Raw genomic sequence first — 25,182 nt, forward strand, 5'->3', positions numbered from 1 at the left:
TTTTCCAGCAAGTTTCGCATGAAAACTGTCGGTATTTTCCTAAGAAAATTTATAACTTGCATCACATATCCACAGAGCACTATGAGAAATACGTAACTCACCTTTTAGTGAATGGGACATATAATGGGAGGTTAATAAATGCATATATAGCGTAAAATATGCTGAAGAGGAAGGTGGCAATAGTTCAAAATGAGAAAGAGAGAAAATGGAAAGGTAGGGTAGAGGTAGAATAGGAGACCTTTCATGTGAGGAGAATTGTAGTGAATAACACAACTCCATAGTAGTATATTCTGCATCTTGTAAAGGAAAATATTTTTATCAACGGAACATTACCTTGGAATGGAGAGAGATTGGCGACAGAAAGTCGCCACACAAGAATAGCGAAATTGATATTCATAATTATTATGTCATGGTATGGAGTTTGTAATGCATCTTCAACTCTATCGATTCAATGGAAAGATGTATGAGAATCTTATTGTTACGGGTTTCTACACTGATAAAATACTTGAGGCGATTTATACTGATTAGATTCATTACTTACAACACTATAGCACACGGAGGTAAACTAGAAACTACGATAAACTGATCCCTATCTGATAAATTACACAGATTTATCACAAGCTACGTTAACTAATAAATAACTGTTCAAAAATAGCTGTCGCCAAGAAATAATAACTGTTTCAACTACTACGAAAGTCTATCACATTATTAGTAGTCTCACGATCATTATTACTAGTCTGTCACGATGAGAAGTGAACACTCAACTGTAGTTTCTTAACTCACTCACCGACTGCAACAGCGCCATTTATATTGGCAACAGAACTTTCGAGAAGGATCTGGAGGTGTCAAACACGCCCGACCAATCACAGTGCTTCGAAGGTTCTGGAAGGTTCTGGAGGTGTCATTGGTCGACGTCTCCCTGCACCATGATGAACTCACGGGAATGATCTAGATCTAGAACGATCCAGAAGCCCCCCCTGCCTCCTCTGTGTTGTTTACTAGAAACCCCTCGCCACCTGCCATCCTTCTAAAGGCCTCATCCATAACATTATTAAAACCATTATAATTTTTGTGAGATTTGAAACAAAAATGCTTGAATCGAAGTTTTTGAATGAGATTGGACATTCGGCTACATAATCTGAGTTCAAAAGATTCATTCAATACCTTTGAAAGTAACTGGGATGGGATATGATATCAGAAGAAAGTCTGTATAATAATAAAGCTCAGGAAAAGTTCTCAACAGTTCACCATATTCATCTATTACAGTCACACCATCTTATTTCAGGCTCCCTGTCTCTTGATCCTTTTCATTCATCTTGTGCCCAATCTGCATGAAAGTGCTTTCCACAGCTGGTTGCACTAAGAACCTCTCCTCCTCTTCCCACACCTTCTCCTCATACCCCTCCATCTCACTCATTCGTTACCGTCATCATCAACTAGTTCACCTTATCGCTGCTGTCATTCGCGAAACTGAGGCTCAAAATTAGAGCTGTACTCCCCTGTTCATTGGAATCTCCCACATAACGATCCTCCCCCACAGCTGACATCTACAATTAAGTCTCAATTACCCCAAACCATTTTGCTGCGTCGATGGTGGTTTGGTCCATTCACTTTCCATCCCATTTCTCTCCCCTGCATACACTTTCCCTCTCAACGTTTCCCCTTCTCAACACATCCTCCAAGTTCCATCTCTCGTTCCATCTCTCACACATCCATTGTCTTCCACTTATTCTCTCCCTTTCTCCCTTCTCATCCCTCTTCTTCTAACTCCATTTATCCTGGTACACTCTCTGTCATATTGTAACTAGTTATCCCATCCTTTATCTTGCTCTGGAAATAATACTTAATGGGTACTAAAGTTCATGAACCTGTTAATACGCACGGTTTATTCCATTCATGGCTACCATTCACTATTCACCTATTGAACTTCAACGTGGCTACCCTCTAGTTTCCTCCCCAATCCTTGATTCCCTGTATCACAAATCTGCTATTGGAATAATTGTAGAGAATTGAATTTTTATTATATATATTCAAATTATTGACAAAATATTTAAGTGGGAATTTTCCAAAATATCAAAGCTTGTAATGCTTATGAGTAAGAGTACTCCTAAGTATGATTAAATTTTTTGGGGTATTGATGGAATTTCATTCAGCACATATAAATAGCAAGCATAACAATATTTTTAGATTCCTTCTTTAGGCTATGTAGGCTATCAATATTCTTTTTGAAAAATTATCTGGCAAAATTCACAATAATAATTCAAATTTTAGTAACTGAATGTGTGATAAGTCTGAATTATCAACATAGAAATGCTTTTACCTTTTCCCGGTACTCATAGTAACCTTGTGCGCTGAAGATAATCTAATATAGCTCAATGAGAAGTTGATAAGGTTGTAACAGGAGAGTTCACTCTTCATAGATTCTATCTGACTGGAATAGCCTCTTTGATCATAATTAGGCCTGCAGTTGCTAGTCGGCAGCAAGCAAGCTATGATGTTGTTCTTGGTTGTGGCCTCAAAACACAAAGGCAAATAGCAGCGGCTACCCACCTTGCCACAGACGCTGGAGAACGGGAAAAGAGAGCACTGCCTCAAAGGTCTCTAGAGCTTTTCCGACCGACGTACGTTTTTCATGTTGAAGAAGTTTTCCCATTAAAAACTCCCCTGGAGGCTTCCACTCGGGCTTGTTCATTCACCATCAGACAATTTTGTTCAGTATACTTCACTGGCCAATACCTAATATCTCCAACGTGCTACGTGGTTTTTCTTTGGAATGGTGTACATTTTCAACACATTCTTATTCCCAGACTACCATGAGTCATTCTAACTCATTTCAAGTCATTAAAACTAATTGTAAGTCAATGAAATTTATCTAATTTCGAATCAATGACGCTTTCTGTGGTTGTGTTAATCTTCAATATCATTAATTGATCATGTCTGAAAACTTTCAACTATGCTATTTTCTAAGCCCATGCTTCAATTATATTATATGAATTTTACTTCATATTTGAGGAACAATCATACTGTTTTGAATACGAATTTTCAATAAAACTATGATGAGTTGTTCCTCTTCAGGTACCTACTCCATTACGGAGGTTGGCTACTATCATGGCAATTGTAAATTGGTCAACTGCTGCTCGGAAGTGCTCCTGAATGCTTTTCTCGAGTTTCTCAAGCAAGACATTCTTCTACGTCCTAATGAAAGCTTACCAATCATTTTACCTTGTATTATGAGGTGCAGAATCACGTACTTAGATCCTCTTATAATGTGCCCAAAGTATGTCAACTTTCTGATCTTGATGTCACGCACAATATCCAGTTGTTATCCATTCTTCTGAGAACCTCTGCATTTGTGACGGTATCTTTCCAAGATATTCGCCGGTAGGTCCACATCTCAAATGTCAAAAGTCTAATGAGACTAATAGATAATGAATTTGTATATAGTGTAATCGTGAACTTTTCAATATGTCATGAATTTTCTGTAATCGGTCATTCTCATCGTCTATGTCATCTATTCAATTTCTGTTCACGAACATTTCATACACGAATATTGTAATTACTGATGAAGCATCAAATATATTGTGAATTAGAGGAAATTCAACTTGAAAAATAGTAACTTTTTTGTTCAAACCATTCAAGTTATTCCTTATTGTAGCTAAATAAGAAATTCTTGCATCGTTTAAGAAACATAAACACTGGAAGAATTGGTGAAAACTGAAAGTTATTATTGTGACTTGTCCAGTCATTGGTATTCTAGAATGGAGTGAAAGATTCACAATTGAAGTAATTTGGGAAGTAATATTTTGACCAAAAAAGAAATAAATAAAAATATTTGGGACGTGTGATGAGGGAAGAGAAGTATGAACTGTTAAGGCTATCATGCAGGGCAAGATCAGGAGGAAGAGAAGTGTAGGACGAAGAAGAAAGAAGATTGTCAAGGTTATATAATTTGAAAGATTGGTATGGCTGTAATTCAAAAGAGATTTTCCGGGTTGCAATTTGTAGAGTGAGAATCGCTGTGATGATAACTAACCTCCGATAGGAGAAGGAGCCATAAAAAGGAAGTAATAGAAAGCATAAGATCAACAGAAATGTTTATAATTTTACTAAAACTCCACTATATTGTGACTGTGATAGTGAAAAATACCATCTCTTATCTCTCAATATTGGAATAACTTGGAATGTCCAAATGAACGAATTATATTGTTTATGCAGATTGGATGTCGCCTAGTCCATTAGGGTCTCTTCAACCAAGGATCAACATGGCAAAGGGTCTGTCCTAAGCTTCAAATATCTCTATCTCACTCTAAACCACTCTATGACTGGGTACGGCCACATTATTCATCATATAAATAATTCAGTCTGCCGGGCTTGTAACATGCAGCTTAGCCGGCTATATTGCGCTGCGCTTCCCACCTGCTATAGAAATGCATGGACGTCCGACCGTTTGTGGGATTAGCATAGTCGGAGTCAGCCGGATCAATGCAAATGGCCGCGAGTTCTCATGCTGAACTGATGCCACGGAAAAATAAGCATATGAATAAAAGTTTAACGAGGAAATCTAGATAATGTATCAATTGATATTTCATTCATATTGCACTGTATGTTTATCCACTGCAAAATATGCATGATAGTAAAAGTTAAACGAGGAAATCCAGATAATGTTTTCATTGATATTTCATTCATATTGCAGTGTCAAGATAAAAATCGATAGATAAGTTAACTAGAGACCCCCTGGGTTGAAGAACTCTTCAATGAACTGTAAATGAATGGAAAAATATTAAGGAAATAACATGCAAATAATTTCAGCTGACTGATGAATGATAAATCAAAACAATTTTTTTCTGATACACTTTCAATGTTATTTCTATATCCTGAAAAAGGACGAAGAAGTGAGTTAATTTTGTTGTCCAACTAACGTGACCTGTAAGAAGGTTCAAAGAATTCGTGTTCAAAATTTGAAGCTGATTGATCAATTCTGTCTGAAGCTCTTGTCGAACAAACAAACAGACAGAAAATGACTTTGGGTAAGTCAAAAGTGAGAGCTTCGCTAATGCTCTTTCAATTAATGATAATTGACAATTTATTGTAAAGAAATTCTACGACTGAACATGAGCTGACATGAAAACTGACCCATTTCCTTCTTTTTGTATTGACCAATAGAATCAGTGATCTAATGTGAATTATAATGCAGTTTGGTAACAAATTCATCTGCTTTTAGGCTTATCGGGAATTAAGATGCGACGCAACGTGACATGACGTGACGCGAGTCTGCTAAATGAGTTAATATCATAAGATCATATTATAATGTTCACATCGAGACGAAGATAGCACGTGTAACTCATCTAGCAGTCTCAGGTCACGTCGTGTAAAGTCACGTCGCCTTTCAAATTCGCGTCGTGTCTCAATAGTTATTTGTATACTAGAGTGAAAAGTACTGTTTTTTCTCCCTGACGGAAAAGCTTGAAGCAACAATTTTCCTGAGGGAGAAAAAACATTTTTCACTCATGATGTACACAACATTTTTCCTCCACCTACATTTATTTCCATTATTATTATCTATTTCCATCATTTTCATTTATTTCCTCCACCTACATTTGCAAAAACTGCAAATAAAATAATTTTTTAAAACCTAGGTGACTAGTAAAATGTGTTATTACAATATAATTATATTGACATAAAAATTAGACAGCTGGATTGTAATCACGCAGTTCACCGCAGACAGGGCTATGCGCTATCTGTCGGCAAAAGTTGTAACAACAAATTTGATTAGTTCATGAGGAATATTCGTTGGCTTGTATTTTGAATAACATGTAATATGAAAAATAGTTATTTGAATAATCTAGAGTGAAAAGTACTGTTTTTTCTCCCTGAGGGAGAAAAAACATTTTTCACTTGTGATATACACAACATTTTTCCTCCACTTAAATTTTTATAGAAACTGCAAATAAAATAATTTTGAAAAACGTACGTGACCAAACAATGTATTACAATATAATCTGAAAAATAAACAGCTGGGCTGGCTTGTAATCACAGTTCTCAGCCGACCGCTATGCGCTACCTGTCAGCAAAAGTTGAAACAACAATGGCCGCCTCAACTACAACTATGATGAAGTTCCCGTTTCAAATTTGATTAGTTAATGAGAAATATTTGTTAGCTGGTATTTTGAATAACATGGAATATAAAAAAATATTTATACATTTTTTTTAGTATAGTGATATGAAGTTTGTAATAATTTTAGCATACAAACATAAATTTCATATATTGATCAAATGTCTGGTTGAGGTATTGAATTTAGACTATCCTATATTCAGCCTCATCTGAGCTTAGACCTTCTAACCTATTTCAAATGTACGTTTTTAAAATAGAGATGCTTCCCATGCTATTCAAATGGAGCTACTTTTACGCTCCAAACAGAGTTTTTCTGTTTTTTCCTCCCGAGAGCGAAAAAGTGACACTTTAGTATTATGTTCCAGGTAGTAAAGTAAGCACTTTAGACAGGAGGTGGAGGAAAAATTATATTGTGCAACTATAACTTTTTATTCGGTAAAATTGAATCTTATAAAAACCGATCTCAGACTCAGAGTTAAAAAATGGCATGTACATTCAGGTACATGAACTAGAATCTTGTTGAATCTATTGTTGTACTTTTCTCTTGTTATAATAATTATGTTCCATTCCATGAACTGTTCATTCAGATAGGATGACTGGACCTTGGAAGAGCTCTGGCTTCAAACCGGGACTCTGATTATCTTCTGCACTGAAATCACAATCATATTAGTTGATCTCAGCTCATCGAATCCCATCTTAATAAAGAATAATGTTAGACATAAAATAGTTTCAATCACTTGCATAGAGATAGGAATAAAATAGGATAGGGTTTGAAACTGTATAAAACAGTTTCCAATGTCTCAAATCAGAGATCATGTAACGTGATTATCACGGTTCATTATAGTATTAGGTTAATATGAGCTAGTATTAAGTCCCCTGAAGCCCTGGATATCTGAAGGCATCATAAGATCAATAATCACGCGGGACAAAATGCATTCTAGACTCAGAAGAGATCCTAATAACAATATCTTGAAGAATGAATATAAGGCTTATCGTAATGGTTTGAATAAGATCATAAATCATGCAAAGGAAGTCTACTATAAAGGGAAAATTGAAAATTGTAATAACAACATCATGAAGTTGTGGAAGTGCATAAACGAAGTTATAGGTGAGGCCAGTATCAAGGAAAAGAGTACTGAACTTGACGCTCACTCCCTCAACAATTATTTCACAAATGTGGGTAAATTACAAGCTCAAACTATCAATATCCCTGATAATACTGGTGATCGATCTCCTGCAATACAGATCGATAACACGTTTTTTATGAGACCAACGTGCCCAGTTGAAGTTGAGGCAACTATTAAAAATCTAAAGAACAACTGCAGTCCTGGTATTGATGGTCTAGGTAATATGACGCTGAAGAAAATAGCCAATTTTATATCTCAACCTCTCGTTTTCATCTTTAATAGATGCTTTGAGGAGGGATATTTTCCCGAGCACCTCAAATCAGCCAAAATAAAACCTCTATTCAAACAAGGTGACCCGACTAATCTCTGTAATTATAGACCGATTAGTCTTATCAGCAACCTTGCTAAAATAATGGAGAAACTAATAAAGTCAAGAGTTGTTTCTTTCTTGAATCTTAACAAAATAATCAACAAGAACTAATTCGGTTTCCAAAATGGTAAAAGTACATCTGACGCTCTAATAAAATTCATCAATACTTTATCTGATAAAATAAACTCCAATAAGAAAACTATTGCGGTCTTCCTGGATATACGCAAAGCTTTTGATACAATACCTCATAATACTTTGTTCAATAAACTGGAGTCCTATGGTTTCAGAGGAGTATCGCTTAAATTGTTCAAAAGCTATCTGAGTAATAGAACCCAGTCCCTAACCATAAATGATCAATCTAGTGTAACTAACTTAACTTCTTATGGTCTTCCTCAAGGTACTGTACTTTCTCCCATCCTTTTCATACTCTATGTAAATGACTTTTTAAATTTAAGACTTCTAAACTCAACTGTGATATCCTTTGCAGATGATACTGCAGCTATTTTTCACGGTAATTCATGGAATGAAGTTCATACTATAGCTGAAAATAATATGCTTTTAATTAAGAAGTGGTTAGATAAGAATACCTTAAGTTTAAATATTGAGAAAACTAATTACATAACTTTCTCTGCAAATAGAGTAGGGCAGCCTAAAGAGAATCAAGATTTGAGACTACATTTTCAGTGCAATTTAAACTTGGGTAATTGTGATTGTCCCACCATTAAAAAAGTCAATAATACTAAGTATTTGGGAATTATAATTGATGAAAACCTTAAATGGGATGTTCATATTAAATACATATGTAGAAAAATTAGATATTTATCTTTTAAATTTTACCAAGTTAACAGAATTCTTAATAAGAACCACCTGAAAATGATGTATCATGCTCTAGTCAAGTCAATTCTGCAGTATGGCATAGTTGTTTGGGGAGGCTGTTTCAACTGTCATATTGCTGAATTATTTGTAGCACAAAAACTGATAATTAAAACTATATCAAGCAAATCCAGGCTCTATCCAACGGATATGGTTTTTAGTGATTTTGAGGTCATGACTATACGTCAATTATACATAAAAACCGTAATTGAGTACTTAATAAAATATAGATCCGATTTTCCTCTCACAATAAACTCTACTCTTAATTATTATTAACTAAGGGCCACTTCTAACAAATATGTAACCTATAACACTAATATTGAATGTATAAGGAGGCAATTAATTCACATAGGTACTAAAATAATAAACCTCATACCAAATCACTTTCTCATGGACAATAAGATCAGCGGAAAAATTAAACTGGATATAAAAAACTGGACATACAGTAATTTCATCTTCCATTTAGATATATGACTCGAGATTTCTGCTCCAGCATTTTTTTTTTCATTAGTTTTTTCATTTTCCAGTGGACTCGCTTACCTTTATTTTGAGTACCTATTCCTCTGTTTTCTTCCTTCCCCCCATTTCTCCCTTCCTTTTTCCCTCATTACTTCTCTTTTTTGCCTGCCTATTACATGGGAAACCATAGTTGGCTAGGTATCTTCCTCTCTTTTTTTTCTCTTCTCCAACACACCCAAACACTAAGCCCATGGTTTTTTATATTTGTAACATTTCATTGTGTTTTATTTGTTTCGTAAATCTTTGTAATTTTGTTTTGTCTTGTTTTGTGTGTTTTCGATAAATTGAAATTGAATTGAATTGAAGTATAGTGTGTATGTGTACACACTATTATTTCATTCAATATCATATTCTAGGAAATTCTCTTGTCATGAATGGAGAAGTATATTTTTCGAGCCCACACGTTTTTTATAATATGAAAACTCATCTATATTTAAAATCCAATCAAACTTGATAAGATAAGAGATGAGATGATTCCAATGAATTCATGAAAATTCTCATTATTATCCAAGGAAGAAAAATTAACATACTAAAAATAATGGTTCATTTTCAATTTTCGAAAATAAATGAGAATTTTTATCTGGAAATAGCATCCAAGATATTGTGAGAAAGCTGAAGATTGGTGGAGCGAAGACGGCTTAGGGAGGTGGATAAAAAGCCACGAGGAGGATTAATAAAAGCCGAATGAGTATTTCAAAGGAGCTTCCCAATAATTGCACAAGAGATGACTCCTGAGAAAGAGAAGATGGAGCACTGGATTAAAGTGAGTGAGAGAGATGAGAGAAGGAACCGAGAATCGTTTGATTGAGCGTTCTCGAAGATAATCGCCGTTTGGTGACATTGGGAGGAGAAAGGAAGGAAGAAGGAGGATGCGAAAGAGAGAGAGAGAGACAGATAGATTAAGAACGAGGAAACAGGAATGAAATGAAGAGAATCGATGTGTGTGTTTCTGGAAGATGGTGAGAGACAGAGTTGGAAGATGATTTCAAATGAGAGGAGCTGAGATAGAAGAAAATGACTTCCCATAAGATGGAGTAAATGTTTGCGACGAGGGATTGAGATTTATAGATTAAGTTAAGACAGATTAAATGTGAGAATTGATTCCAACTAATATGCAAGTACTCATAGGAATTGGTAAAGTATGACTATTAAGTTATTTAATGAGCTTGCCCCTGAAGTGAGACTCTTGAGTATATCACTAGTCAAAATACACATAAAAGACTTACTTATTGAAAAATGCCTTTATTCTGTTAGAGAGTTTTTTGAATAGCTTTGGACTTCTTTTGTTTAAGAGATTATTTGTTGTGACTTATTATAAGAAATACTGATATAGCCTACCTAATAATATATTCATTATGTGAACCCTGTTTCAATAATTACTATTGATTTTAATACTGCTGTTTATTACTTTTGCCAATTCTGTTGTATTAATTCCTCTGATTGTATTCATTTCATTGTATCTTTGACTTTTGTTAAAACACTTTGTGTTATATGACAATAAAGGATTATTGGTTGAATGAAATTCAAGAATATAGAGAAAGAGAATGAAAATAAACATCGATCGATGAGGGAATAATAGGACAGATAGGCCTGTTGAAGGAAAAAGTCAGTAACAATCTGAAAGAGCATAGTCATGGTAGTGTAGTTAGGAAATGCCACACAGAACATTGATGGAGAGGTGATTTTTTGTGCGAGTGAGTGAGAGGGTAGGATATCAGCAAAGCAGACAGACTCTAAGCAGAGAACAGTGTTTTAGAAGATGAGAAGGGTTGACGCAAGATAATGCCAGGGATGAGGTGATAAGGGCTATGGGTTGCTGGCTCACTGGGAAAAAGTGAAACCACCCCCTTTATGACTTTGCTTTCATCAAATTCCTAGTCTGCTCTCCAAAACAAGGCTCAAAAGATTTGGTGGGGCGAGTGGTTGGGGGGGGGGGCGCAGAAAGGATATTGTGCCCTTCCTCCGGTCTTTTACTGTGGAATTGGTGCTGCTTTCCTGCCTTCCTTGGATAGACCTCATCTGGAGTCAGACTCGATACCCTTTGTCTTTGTCCAGTCATTTGTCTTTTGTATCAGCCGCTCTCAAAACTACTATCTCTGATTAAACCGTGACCAACTCAACTCTTTATAATATACAAAAAGCTGCAATGCGCAAGCAAAGAAGTGTTCCAGGAAATCATGATTATCATGAAGAACATCTGCGAAGCATGCATGTACGCAAGTTTATTATCGGGAATGATATTGCATTCTGCAAACAATATTTTATTGAAATTATTGAAGAACTCTTCAATAGATTAGAATGTTCTATCGCTCAGAGATAATGAATTATTGCAATACCATATTGGTGGGAATGAATAAAAGAACATGTTTTTCTTACATATTGAATCCTAAACTTATAAATAAACTATATTACGCCAAACTTAAACTCTATATTCGATTGGACGTGGTATGACTGTAGTGACTAACATCGTAATCCTATTTATTTATTATTTGTTACGATTCACTATCAGTCAAGTATCAATCTTCTTCTTCTTTTCCTTGTATGGCGCTGCAGCACATGGTGAGCCTTGGCCTCCGCAACTACCAGCCTCCATGCATCTCTATCATTGACTATGCATCTCCATCCCCTCACTACCAAACTCGTCACATCATTCAACACCTCATCCAGCCATCTGTCTCTCTGGGTCTCCCTCTTTGACTTCTATCGTGAAGCTTTCCCCGCATCACAATTTTAGGGATTCTGCTCGCGGTTATCCTTTCCACATGACCCAACCACCTGATTCCTGATTCTTTGAGCCTTCATGAATCGAACTACGGTCTGACCTTACCTCAAGTCTTCCAAGTTCTTGTTGGAACGGATTCGTCATTCCAAACCCTGTCGTACTGGGTCATAAATTTTCCGCAGTACTCTTCAAAGACATGGAGCTTGTTTTTGTCCTTTTCTGTCATAGTCCACGCCTCCAAGCCATAAGTCACTACAGGGCGAACTAAGCTGAGGTGTAATTTTAATTTGGCCTCTCTGCTAATCAGGTGGCTCCTGAATAAGCTTGCATTCGCGTAAAATGCTTTATTTCCAGCTTGGATTCTTTCACAGTTAGTCTCACTCATTTCGTTTCTCATATTCAATGTTGCTCCGAGATACTTATCAACACTTAATAACAAAATCAAACTTCAGTCACTCTTTTATTAGCGGAGAACAAATAATATTGTTTCATTTCGAATATAGAGATATTAGACCACACCTATAAAAGAAATGATTTAGCATTCGATCTAAATTCGGAAATTCTCTTTCAAAAAGCACTCATCATTATTGTGCTTGCTATTGACTGAATGTTGGACTTCTTGAAAGTATTTCTTGAACTGAATGGAATTTAGGAAGGGTTTTAATACCAATGTGGGGATTTCATTAATTCATATTGCATTTCCAATGAATTAATAATTGGTACAGCTTTCATGTTTTGATCATTATTTTCTTTGTTTCAGGATATGATCTCATAGAATGGCTCATGGAACGCCTTGACATTGAAGAATCTGGTGAGAATTTTTTCTATAATTTTGACTTCAACGGTTCAACTCTTAGGCTCAACTCACACTTACGCGACTCAGGTCAAGAAGAGACTCGACTCTAGTCGAGAGCATGTGTTTTCAAATGGTGACGTCACCATTTGGAAACACATGCTCTTCATAAACAATATTGATTAAATCAATCATTTCAAAAATTTTATCCGTCAGCGATAAATCAATTTTTCTCAATTTTCAACCCTGTTGGACAGAAATAATACTACCATTTTTGTATTTCATGAACGTAATGTTGATATTATTGGTACACTCATGTGATAAGATTGGATTATAAGATTTCCTCGTACAAAAAAGAATTGTCCATTCTCATCAATTCTACAAGTTGAATCACAGACTTTAAAGATCATTCAACTTTATAAATGAATTATTGTTGTTTTCAGTCGAGGCAGTCCACATAGCCAACCAACTGTGCCAGTATGGTTACTTCTTCCCTGTAAATGACTCAAAAAACTTGGTTGTCAAGGACGATGGATCACTCTACAGGTTTCAGGTGAAATATCTTGTTGAGATCCTTTCTTTTAGAGTTACTAGCCATCATCATTAACATATATTACAATTTATCACTAAAACTGACCTTAGTATAGTTTTTTAGTCAAGTGTTCTTAAACTCACAATCAATTTCAAAACCTTCTGTGTGAGATGTGAGGGAGTGATGAGAAACTTGAATTGCGATGAATATCTGATTGATACAAAAATAAATGAGATGAACGATTAGGTCTCTAACTGGATGTATTTCACATGATCGACAATGATATCTGATGCTTCATAGCAATCAGTAGCGAAGCATTCTCAAATTAATAATATTATCAACTCTGCAATTGAGAATCTATCAACTTGTTTGAGTAATATTTTGTTATTTTTGATTCCACTTATTAATCTCATATATAATGTTGTGAGGTAATCAACTCTCATTCTAAAGAAACAAGCTTGAGATTCTTGAGTGACGTATTTCTAATGTAAGTGAAGATGTGTAATGTACATTCTTCTAATGCGAATAAAAGATGATGGTAATAAGTAATAAATCATAAATGAAATATTAAGCTGATTGTTGAATCCATTGACTCTGTTTTTATTAATCTGATGTAATCTAATCTGATGTTATCTTCTAATTAAGTTGAAGAAGGGATAAATTCTGTTTTTGGAGCTAAAAGAAGTACTGAAGTCAAATCCATTCTAGAAACATGTCTTCTCATTTACATGCTTTCATAATGGATTTCAAACTTTTCTTGTCCTATGAATCTTGTAATACATAACCACACTAATTGATAGAGTATCAAAACCACACATGATAGGCCATTATGAACCTCCAACTTGGATGCTTAATAACAACTAAAATCTAAGCTCTGTGTAATGATCCAAACCTCTGAATTTCCATTAATAACCGACATTGATCCTGTGCATTGTCTAAATGTTGAATGGATCGCAGCTAATGGCTGCCGAAAAGTACACATACTGTTACAGTATATAGTATCACGTACATTTGCATTAGTACACCTTACATTATAGCATATACATAGGTATACAAGCTGTTTCAGCCTCCCTGCGATGATGAATTTCGTTGCAATATTGATAATTCCCAGCCCATTTTGCCCTTTATCAAACTAAGTGCCTCTTATTCCTCCAGCTTTTGATTTATTCATGCATTTAATTGTCCTTTCCACTTGGTGAAAGCAATTAGAACCGAAAGCTTGAATCGTTTTCAAAGACTTCCATCAAATGAGAAACTTCTTGTCATACTTCTCGTTGATAGTTTATCGCACTGATTAATTTTTTATTCTGATTTCGAGATTGATTGAGATAAGTTCCAACAGTTTATCAGCTATTTCTAACTACTTACACATCGTCACGTTACAAAGTGCTTGTGCTTGGCTTTACCTTGATTTCGGAAAGTCAATAACTCGACGTTTATTGATGACGTTATTTCCCTCGAAGGCTCGGGATGAAAATATCTCGATTCAATTTCAATTTATTAGTCATAAAATCACAAATAAAGTGGAGAAAATGCAATAAAGGTATGAATTAATACATGAATATAGTACTGCTTAATCAGATTCATAATTTTTCTAATAAAAAGAAAGAATACTTTGTACAGAGATAATGTTCTACCAATACAGAGTGATACTTAATTATGGTAAAATAATTTAATATGTGATAGTAGGGGTAAAAATAAAAAAATAAAAATCTTATAAACATATATGTCCATAAACGCTTCATTAGCGAGCTATACAGGGTGAAAGTTTTCGCTCGGAATTCAGTTCCTCTGGTGAAATACACCGATGCTGAATTGTTTGGGGACTAGTTTTTAAAAAACTTATGCTGGATTCATATGAAAAAATATCTGAAAAATTGTATAAAACTGGTCTGGAAGCTGTAGTGTGAGTAGTTTTTGAGAAAAAAGTTGAAATATGCAAAAAATCTAAGTAGAAAAACACAGACTTCTACGTTTGATGCCCAATAACTTCCTTTAATGACCAGTAAACAAATAATTTTTCGCAATAAAAATTGTAGAAAATTTAATTCTGAAAAGAATAATTATGTAAACTAAATACAAATAAGAGTTGAATAGAATGTATTCTTATGTAGTAAATTACACCACAAAAATTTGCTGTTTTATGAGGAGAGAACTAATAACTCATAGGTTGTAGCTGATTGCAAATGAAATATTCGGTTCTTTATGAAAAAGTTTTATTTTTATATGAAAGTAACATAACTAAATGACATTAAACTTATACCAAAAGACTAAAGATGATGTTCAAAGTGACCTCCGTTGTTTTGAATGCATATGTTCATACATAACAATGCATAAATGACAATAAAAATGTTCTCTCTCCCTATTCATGAAATAATAATAGACTTCTCATAAGAAATAAAACTTATTCTCCATTTATGTTGATTCTATTTTATTATTTTATCAATTTTTCAGACCCCTTATTATTGGCCCTGGCAACACCGAAGCCCTGATAACATCGAGTATGCAATCTATCTGGCTAAACGCACTCTACGTAACAAGCAACGACACGGCCTTGAAGAACATGAACTGGTAAGATTAAATTATATCATAATACATTACTCAGAATATTTGAATGGAATTCAAAATAGTATATTTCGCACCTAGAGCAGAAAATGAGACTTTTCCGGCTCGAAATCGGTTTTCAAGTCCGAGGCCGTAGGCCGAGGACTGGAAAAGATTGAGAGCCGGAAAAACATTTTTGCCCGTGGTGCGAACGCTATTTTTCGCCACACACAAAAATAAACAATATACATAATATGAGAATAGTTGTTTACTAAGCACTTCCGAAAGCAGAAGTGGAAGGTGATAGCTCTAGCAAATCTGAGGTAATCTGAATATCAGGAAATCTTCCAAGTATTTTTTTTTTTTATTCTGATTTGTCTAAATAACCTAAAAGATTTTGTTCAATTATGTGGGTGGTTGAGTTTATACTTTTTTATTCTTTCAAATGACAATAAGATGATATTATTATAAATACAAATAATGAAAAGTTTTTTGATCACCTTTCTTAGTTCCATGTTAGCGGGTGGAAAGGGTATCCTTTACGGCTTAGGCCGGAAAGAAACCTGTTCTGACGTCAGACGAGAGTCGTCTGCAAACAATGCCTTCCAGATCTATGTAGGGACTGGAAAACAGCTGCTTTCTGTGCAGTGTGGCGAAAAATGAATTTCCAGTTCAAGCCAAAATAATATAGCCTAAGATCATATAATGATCTTTCGAATATTCGAGGAAAGAAATAATTGATTCTCATAGTTGTACATCAAGATCATAGGTTATTGAATAGAAAGACACGATTTAAAGCTGTATTTCATGGACAATTATGGATAAGAACGTTCTTAGCCAACTGGCAACCAATAACAGGAACCAATCGAAAAGATTGTATTAGTTCACAACCAAACCTTTCTTTGCTAATAACATTCTTGTGGTCCAATTATCACTATTCAAAAGCTATTGATTTTATAAATTAACAGCTAGAGCTGCAAAATTCTTCCGAGAAAATTCCATGCTATCATATATAGCCCAGTCAATGAAGGTCCAAAAAAGCAGTTTCGATCCGAAAATTAAAGCTGAATCTCCCACCATCGATAGAACGCTCCCAGAGGGTAATTCTCCCAAAAGTCCCAAGAAATCCCCTTGGAGCTTTCCGCCCCAGCCCCCTAAAACTTGAAAAATGCAGGTAAACACGGGAGATCAATGATCTCTGTAACCATTGATCGGAAACAGTTCCATTATATGCCATTCGATTCGTTACATTAAGGACTACAATATAAGTTATATTCATTTTTCCAATAAAATTAACAGTTTTCTTGATAAAATAATATATATGTAAAAATTTAGGGGGTTTGTGATTTGATTTTTTTGTTTTCTTCGATTAACTTCGAATTAAGTAGTTTTAAAGGAAAATGAGCCAAATAATTAATGTAGCTACATTCATTGCGAATCCATTGATGTATATTGTTATTTATTTGCGATTCGATTTGACGCTGTGGAAGGGGAAACAGTTGACGCGGTACGGCGTGGCTGACTCTCTTCACCATAGCACAGAGGAAAGAAACACTACTGTATGCTTATTCCGTGACCATAGTAAACAGTAAAATACAATAGTAGGCCTACTGCTTTCTAAGTTGCATCTTATTCACACTATGGCACTCGAAACAATCAATTTTGTCTATTGTTTAGACATGTGATGAAACTAATTTTTCACATCTTAATTCTCTAAAATAATTTTGTTGTTATATATATGTGCTAAATCATGCATTCTATGACAGACAAAGATATTGTTTGCAACCGATAAAATATTCATACTATTACATAATATAATACATATTTTAAATATGTGTGTATGATCATAATTCTATGCTAAAATTTATCATAAGTTTTGAATGTCAAAAACTGAGATAAATCATATATTACAATAGTGTTAACAATGGCAATTTCCTGAAAAATCATAGCGTGCAGTGTTTGCTGTTTTCTACAGTTAATATTCTCCAAGCCAGGTTGATAATATACCTTCAGTTGAGCCAAATATATATGACGGCTGAGGCATAAAAAATTTATACATTGGGCTTGTTGAGTTGAAACTTACTATGATTCTCTCTGTAAAGTAGCTTATCTTCCGTTGTTACTAGTTGAATCTACATTATTTGGACAGTCCAATATGAAAATTCAGTAGATTCTAAAGATGAAAGCCATGCAAACATACAAATTAAGGAAGAGTAAGCATGCATAAAAGGTAAGAGAATCATGAAAGTGTTTCACATTCAACCACAAAGTACCCTACCGTATAAGATTAATTGAAAGATGATTCATCATCTTCTATTATTTTTGTTAACATATCGATTTTTCACCTCCGCTCGCATCTTGTCATTCATTACACAAGGTTGGCAGAAGCTTTTCTTTATGTCGATTGATGTTGATTGAAATTGATTTTGATTAGGGCACCAAAAGAATAGATAATTTTCTATTTGAAGCATTCAAATTAAATCTATTGAACATGATTTCTTATGACTTAGCATTCACAGATTCAGTTGGGTGAAGCTATTTGAAAATTGTACCTGATTATCAATTTCATGGTATTTATACCATTCTAGTTCATTGTGATCATTGAAGGGTTGAAGTAATGAGTTGGTTCAAGTGAATTCTAGTACACAAGTATATTGTGCTTATAATGGGCTCTTCTTTATTTTCTATCGATGTTTTGCTCCAGTAGAGAAAATTTAAAATGTTGGTTTACATTTTATAAGTTTTATAGATAATATAAATTAACGGTAATATAAATTTGATAAGTCCAGTATTAAATTAATCTATGTTGATTTTCATTGTATCGCTTTGTATCAATGTTACTTGCACTGTTTGCAATTCATTACTATTCTCTCAAGAATTAGTTTTTTATGAATTTCATGATCTGAAAATTGAAATTCAAATGCTATTTGGATGATGTTCACATTCCACTGTTTTTTTTTACAATAATTGTTACGTTGAAGAGAGAGGCAATTCAATCCATTTGGAAGTAAAAGGAAATCACAGTGCGATTTGAACAGTGGATAGTAACTTTGAAATTCAGTTGCTCAATTCATTTCGGCTTGATACTATCATTTATATTTATAGTTGATCAGAAATATGCATTGTATATAATGTTTATATTTCAGTTTGACTAATCTTCTATCACAGTCTCGCTTTCATTCATGAACATGATAATCTAAATACGTTGATTACCTTAAAGATGTAGCTGATCTTACGTCGAACAATGTACAATACAAACAATTTCAATCAAATCACTATTATGATGATCATTGGAATTTCTGCCTGTGAATGAGAAAAAGTCATTTTATGAGCCTTGAAATTCGTACCTAGAAAAAGTTGCATTATTGCTAGAAATTTTGTTATTTTTACTATTTATTATAGGCACTGTACATTGATTTTTGTGATTATAGAGATCAACTACTTTATTCTGAATCAGGATAAGGATGAATAGGGAAATTGTGAGATGGGGATAACATCCATAGTGTAAAGTTGTGCTCCTTGGAGGGTTATCTCTCATGATAGAGCCCCACGTTATGAAGCTATTATGTAAAGTGGTAAACCTTTGCAAATCCTTTACAGATGATACGATGTTATTGATATTTATAAGAGCAGTTGTTAAATTCCCTCTTTTGCGAATAAATTCACAAAAAATTAAGGCCGTCCGGCTCGCAAAATTACTGGGTTCAAACCTCAGCTCTAGCTCAGTGGTAGTGCCGTGCTACCAATTTTTCCTTAAACGGTTGGAATAGCATTTAACACCTATCAAACCAAGGACAGTTGTCGGCTCCAATAAAATAGATTCTTGATAAAACTGTGAATGGATCTATTGCCTATGAATGAGAAATCCAGTTTTCAGAGCAAATTAACTTATAATCTTCAGATAAAATTTCACAAAATACAGAAAGAGAAAATATCTTAAGGCTAATTATTTCAAGTAACTACGAACTAAAATACTTATCTAGTTTACAGTTGAAACACAGTGGCTATTGGCTTGGATACAGAAAAAACAAATTATCCACAAAAAAGAACACTATAAACTGTTTAAAACTCAATTTAAAACATTAATAAATTCACATAAACAGACAATAATTCAGAGCACAAAATTACACACACAACAGCCAGCCATGTTTTCAGAAGAAGCTCAGAACAGGAAAAAGACATAAGTTGCATGTCACGAAGACAACGCCTCCAACATTACAGACACGTCACCACAAAATCATAATTTACAAGTTTAGAATTCACATTCTACATCTGTTCTCAATAAAACTTTATTTTAAAATGTTATTTTAAATTTTTATATATATCTCGATTTAAATAAACCTTTTATCTAGTAATTTGTTAACCCTGCCTCGGTGACACCATGGAACAATGCAACAAACATTTACGATAATAAATTCTCCGTCAAAAAATTTATCCGTCTATTGATAACTCTGACATTTATTATAAAGTTCCATAGATCTCGAATTGAAGATTCGATTCCAATGTGAGAAGAAAAATGTAATATTACAAATACCCCCCTCTTGACATAAAAAAATTTTACTGTTTGAAAATTCAAAGAAAAAAATTTACATTGACCCTAATGAAAATTGTTGAAATTTAAGTTTGAGAACAGTAACAATTTTTTCTAGAAAAAACAATACATCTCATCCAAAAATATTGAAAATTATTATAAAAATTCATCAATAGCGTTTGTTATATGTTTCCAAACAATATTTCAAAATATAGAATATCAATATTACTTTTGATTTAGCTTTATAATTTAAAGAAAAATATCTCAACAGAAAGTTTAATATGTAGAGAATAGTTTTTTGAAATTGCACATAAATTTAATAGATAGAAAATTTAATTTTTATTGCATAAAAAAAATTATGTATGTTGAATGAAAAATTATTATTATTATTTTTTTTTTTTAAATGAATTGATGAATTGTTACATTTAATTTTCACATAAAATTTCAATAAATCAAAAAATGTTCATTTCTTTCACTATTGACACGGTTGATTTTATTGATGCACATTTTGGAAAACAGTCCGTTAAGGCACTCAGTATGATTTTCAGTTAAGTGTGACTCCAGTGTGATGACGTTAGTGTTGGGCTGATCTGGATGCAGGTAGTGTTGGGCTGATACTTGTAGTCGACTGATGCATATCAAACTCGATACAGGTGACATCTCAGTTAGCATTGCTTCATGTTTGTAGTAGACGGCTGCATTCCAAACTCGATACAGGTGACATCTCAGTTAGCATTGCTTCATGTTTGTAGTAGACAGCTGCATTCCAAATTCAATACAGAGTCACATAAATTTTGTATCATATTTGTAATTATACAATGTACATTTCAGGCTTGAAATGACAATGTAATTCGTTTTTTGGAAAAGAGATAGACGCTGCATACAGGATTAATTTAGGTGAGGATTAATTTAGGTAAGGTTTGGTTTTTTGATATTTTCAGCTTTCAAGGTTTAGAGTTCTGCATACAGGAATAATTTAGGAGAGGATTTTTTGAATCAATTCTTTCATGATACTGTGACTGTTCTTCTGAATTCAAAGTTGTGAATGTGAACATGGATGGCAATTACCTCCAGGTAATGCAGTAGTGTTGAAGTTTGAGATACAGAGTCAGCAATAAGCATTGGCATTGCTATTTGTGTATGCTTTGATGTCGGCTTTGGCATCGGCGTTGATATTGGCATTGGCGCAGGCATTGGCATTGGCGCAGGCATTGGCATTAGCATTGGCGCAGATTTTGGCATTGGCGTAGCTATTGGCATTGGCACAGGCATCGGCGTTGATTTTGGTGTTGGCATCAGCATTGGCGCAGGCATTGGCGTAGCTATTGGCATTGGTGCAGCATTGGCGCAGATTTTGGCATTGGCGCAGGCATTGATATCAGCACAGGCATCGGCATAGATTTTGGCATTTTGGCGTAGTTATTAGTGTTGATTTTGTTGTAGGTATTAGTGTAGGCATCAGCATTGGCACAGATTTTGGCATCAGCATTGGCGCAGATATTGGCTTCGGCGCAGGCATCAGCATAGATATTCGCGTTGGCATCAGCACAGGCATCGGCGTAGATTTTGGCGTAGTTATTGGTGTTGACATTGGCGTATTTATTGGTGTAGGCCGCAGCGTAGATATTGGCGTAGTTATGTCACACTAGTTTGAAAATCACCCAAATGTTCTTAACACTCTTCATGGCGTTCACTTGTTACTGATTTCGAGATTCACATGATAACTATTTCAATGTTAATGTCTGTGCTGTACCTGTTGTCTTAAAATGCTTATAAACTAAGAAGAAAAACTTGATTAGTCTATCCATACAATCTAATACACATAAAATTAATTTTAAATATATATGAAATTGAAATTTGTTAACATCTTATTATACAGTCAGCAATACATAAATTGTGAAATATGGACATATCAATGATAAATTTAAAAAAAAATCATTCTTCAAAATAGAAATATAATTTCATAACACCCTGTATCATTATCAAAATTGTAAAAAACAAACATCAGATTATCACAACAAAAAAAATAATTTCAATATATATTTCAATAATTTCAGACAATTGGTCTTCTATTCACAATCATTTCATAATATATCTGCATTTCATTATCATTTAGTATAACATTTCATTTATAGCATGTTCATTTCACATTTATGATTTATCATTCAGGGTTTCAAAATTATTTAGTTTAATTTTGTTCAAAAATTGTATAAAAAGCAAATTATTTAATATTATTAATCATCGTTTGTTGGATACTATAGTTTATTTCGACTCTTCAATGTTCTAAACACAAACTACATTTCATGACAAAACTTTACTATCAAACATTAAACAAGAAACCATTCAAAACATCAATAATATTTTGCTTCACAGGCAAACAATATTCATAAGTAATCATCATTTTGCATCTATGGCAATCAACATTATTAATCATTATTTTGCATCTATGGCAATCAACATAAGTAATCAACACAAAAAATATTATCTCATTACTGCCTCTCTAAGTCATAACCTCTGTTATTCCTTCTTTAGGCAATAATGGGTTTCCATCTCAAAAAACAATCACATACCAGCAAAATTCTAATCAACAAACCCCACTAAAAATTCTACATACACTCCAGCATCCATTTCAAACGATAATCAATCATATCAAAATTTATAGAACAAACAGTTTTAAAATTTGAAAAAAAATATCAATTACAAAACACTTTAGAAAAATTTTAGCCTTTAACTCATTTCAATTGATAATATAACACAACGTTTTAAATTAAACCAATTATTTTTTAAAATAATTTAAAATTTAAAGACTGTATAATAAGTATAAACATTTCAAGATTATGATACAAAGATGATCAAGATGAAATACTGGGTAAATAAGTTCCCTAAAAAATACAAACAAGAGAAAAAGAAAACTGGGTAAATAAATTCCCTAAAACAATACAAAGAAGAGAAAGATTAATTAGAGCCTATCCTACATGTCAGTACTGAACTTTCATGAGGAAGTATATTTAATAAAATATACTACTATGGAATTTTGTAAATTCCAAGTATGACTCTAATTTGTTATAATTGTGAGCTATCACTCCCACAAAAACAACTGGTGAAGGAAAAAAAAAAATGTTGACTATTGTGACTGGGTGGATAGTTCCTAGATGTCTGTAAGGCAATGTGATAGCAGACTCTAGTATCGGACCACAAAAACAAAAGTATGCAAAAGGTTTTACAAACATTTGTTGTTGCAGTCATAAGGTTTTTATATCGCAAACAAGTAGGTCAGATAATCGAGTCCAGCCATATGTGGTTCACGCCCACACCTCTAAAAAAAATCACACCTACTTGTCTACCAAAAATCCAAAGTATTGGACAGCAAAGAAAAAATAAAATGCAAAATGGGTTAAAAGCCCAGAAGAAAAGTATAACCTAATTACATATGGCTTATGGCACAATATGCAATGAAAGATGAGAACATGGGACATAATTGCTCTGAAAAACCTAATTACCTAATATGATACCTAAAAAAAAATAGACATGATTAAAATATGTAATACATGATGAAAAAATATACTGCAAGCAAACAATTATTTACACAACAATGGATAGATTTTAGAAAAGTTAAGTTTTATCAACAATTAAAGATTAGGAAAATAAGCTACTATTTCAACTTCTAATATTATTTCAGAAAAAATACAAATTTAAATGACTATGGACAAGATTGGTTAAGATATGCTTCATAGAAGAAATTTACTGAATATTACACAAAGACAGGAAAGAATTGAAATTTGAAAAGATCAAGGGCCAAGAAAAATAGGCTATAGGAAAGAAAAAAGACACAATTATGGACTCTTACCATACACTGTGTAGCGATTATGCTATTCTGAATCCCGGCATAACACAGGATTCCTAATCATTGTGTGTTGGGGAATACCCTTTCATCATGTGATTCATTGTCATCATCTTGTAAGTAAGCAACTTGAAACAACCTTTGAATACTAACACATCAATGGAGACTTTGCGTTTTGTTTTCTTCAGAACATGATTTTATTGTTCATGGGTTCATTTGTTTCAACAAAGCCGTTTTGCCTACAAAAGTTAGTCATGTTCACTTGAGAATGCATTGCATACACCTTTTCAATTCTCAGTTGAAAGTTGAACTCATCAACTTGACTCAAAGCAACATTCATTTTGTTCACATTGTTTCTAACCTCCACAGAAACCTGTCTCATGTAATCATTCATTTTATTTATAGTTTTCCTAACCTTCAATGTAGTAATCTGATCCATAGAAACATTCGATTTGTTTACTGTTTTCTTAACCTTCAATGTAGCAATAGTACTTTCTTGATAGTTGACTTTCAATGAAGACAACTCCCTACCTATTTCTTTACTCAATTCTACACTTTCACTATGGTTGACCCTTTCAACAACAGTAACTAGGCCTACATTGTCAGAAACTTGAATGAGTTGATCTTGTAACTTAACACTACTATCATCCTGCTTCAATTTGTTTTCATCTTCATGATTATCTTTCACTGTTTCATTTGCATTTTTCAATAGAAGGTTTATACTAACCTGCTCTAGTCTTATGCTAGCAAATTCTTGCTTCATCTCATCAAACCTAGCATTAAACATAGCATTTTGATTTTCAAACATTTGGTCTAACTTAGCATCTTGCTTATCAAACAGTTGTGTTAAGGCAGCTATTAATTCATCATCAATTTTAATATTTTTCATATTATATGCCATTTTGCTAGTCTGCACAGATAATATATTCATTAGGACTTGATCTCTCTTGAACCGATTTCCCACTCAGCAACAAACCATTCACAACCTATCAAGATATCTATCCTACTAATAATTTTTATAACCAGGGATTTCATAGTGTACCATTTGGGACATATTTATTTTGTAATTCTGTCCCACCACAGGGGTAACATTTGCCGTGCTACCAATTTTTCCTTAAACGGTTGGAATAGCATTTAACACCTATCAAACCAAGGACAGTTGTCGGCTCCAATAAAATAGATTCTTGATAAACTGTGAATGGATCTATTGCCTATGAA

At 33.7% G+C, this 25,182-nt stretch overlaps 1 protein-coding gene across 1 annotated transcript in view; it reads left to right on the forward strand.

Annotated features, from left to right (window-relative positions):
* The window catches only part of LOC111044830, a 182,476-nt gene that overhangs the window by 112,907 nt on the left and 44,387 nt on the right, over positions 1-25,182 (forward strand). The window contains exons 5-7 of the mRNA XM_039436654.1: positions 12,484-12,534; positions 12,960-13,069; positions 15,503-15,619. Of these exons, the coding sequence (XP_039292588.1) occupies positions 12,484-12,534; positions 12,960-13,069; positions 15,503-15,619 (278 nt within the window). The remainder of the gene's footprint in view (positions 1-12,483; positions 12,535-12,959; positions 13,070-15,502; positions 15,620-25,182) is intronic.

Source organism: Nilaparvata lugens, chromosome 10, assembly GCF_014356525.2.
Source record: "Nilaparvata lugens isolate BPH chromosome 10, ASM1435652v1, whole genome shotgun sequence".
NCBI lineage: Eukaryota > Metazoa > Arthropoda > Insecta > Hemiptera > Delphacidae > Nilaparvata > Nilaparvata lugens.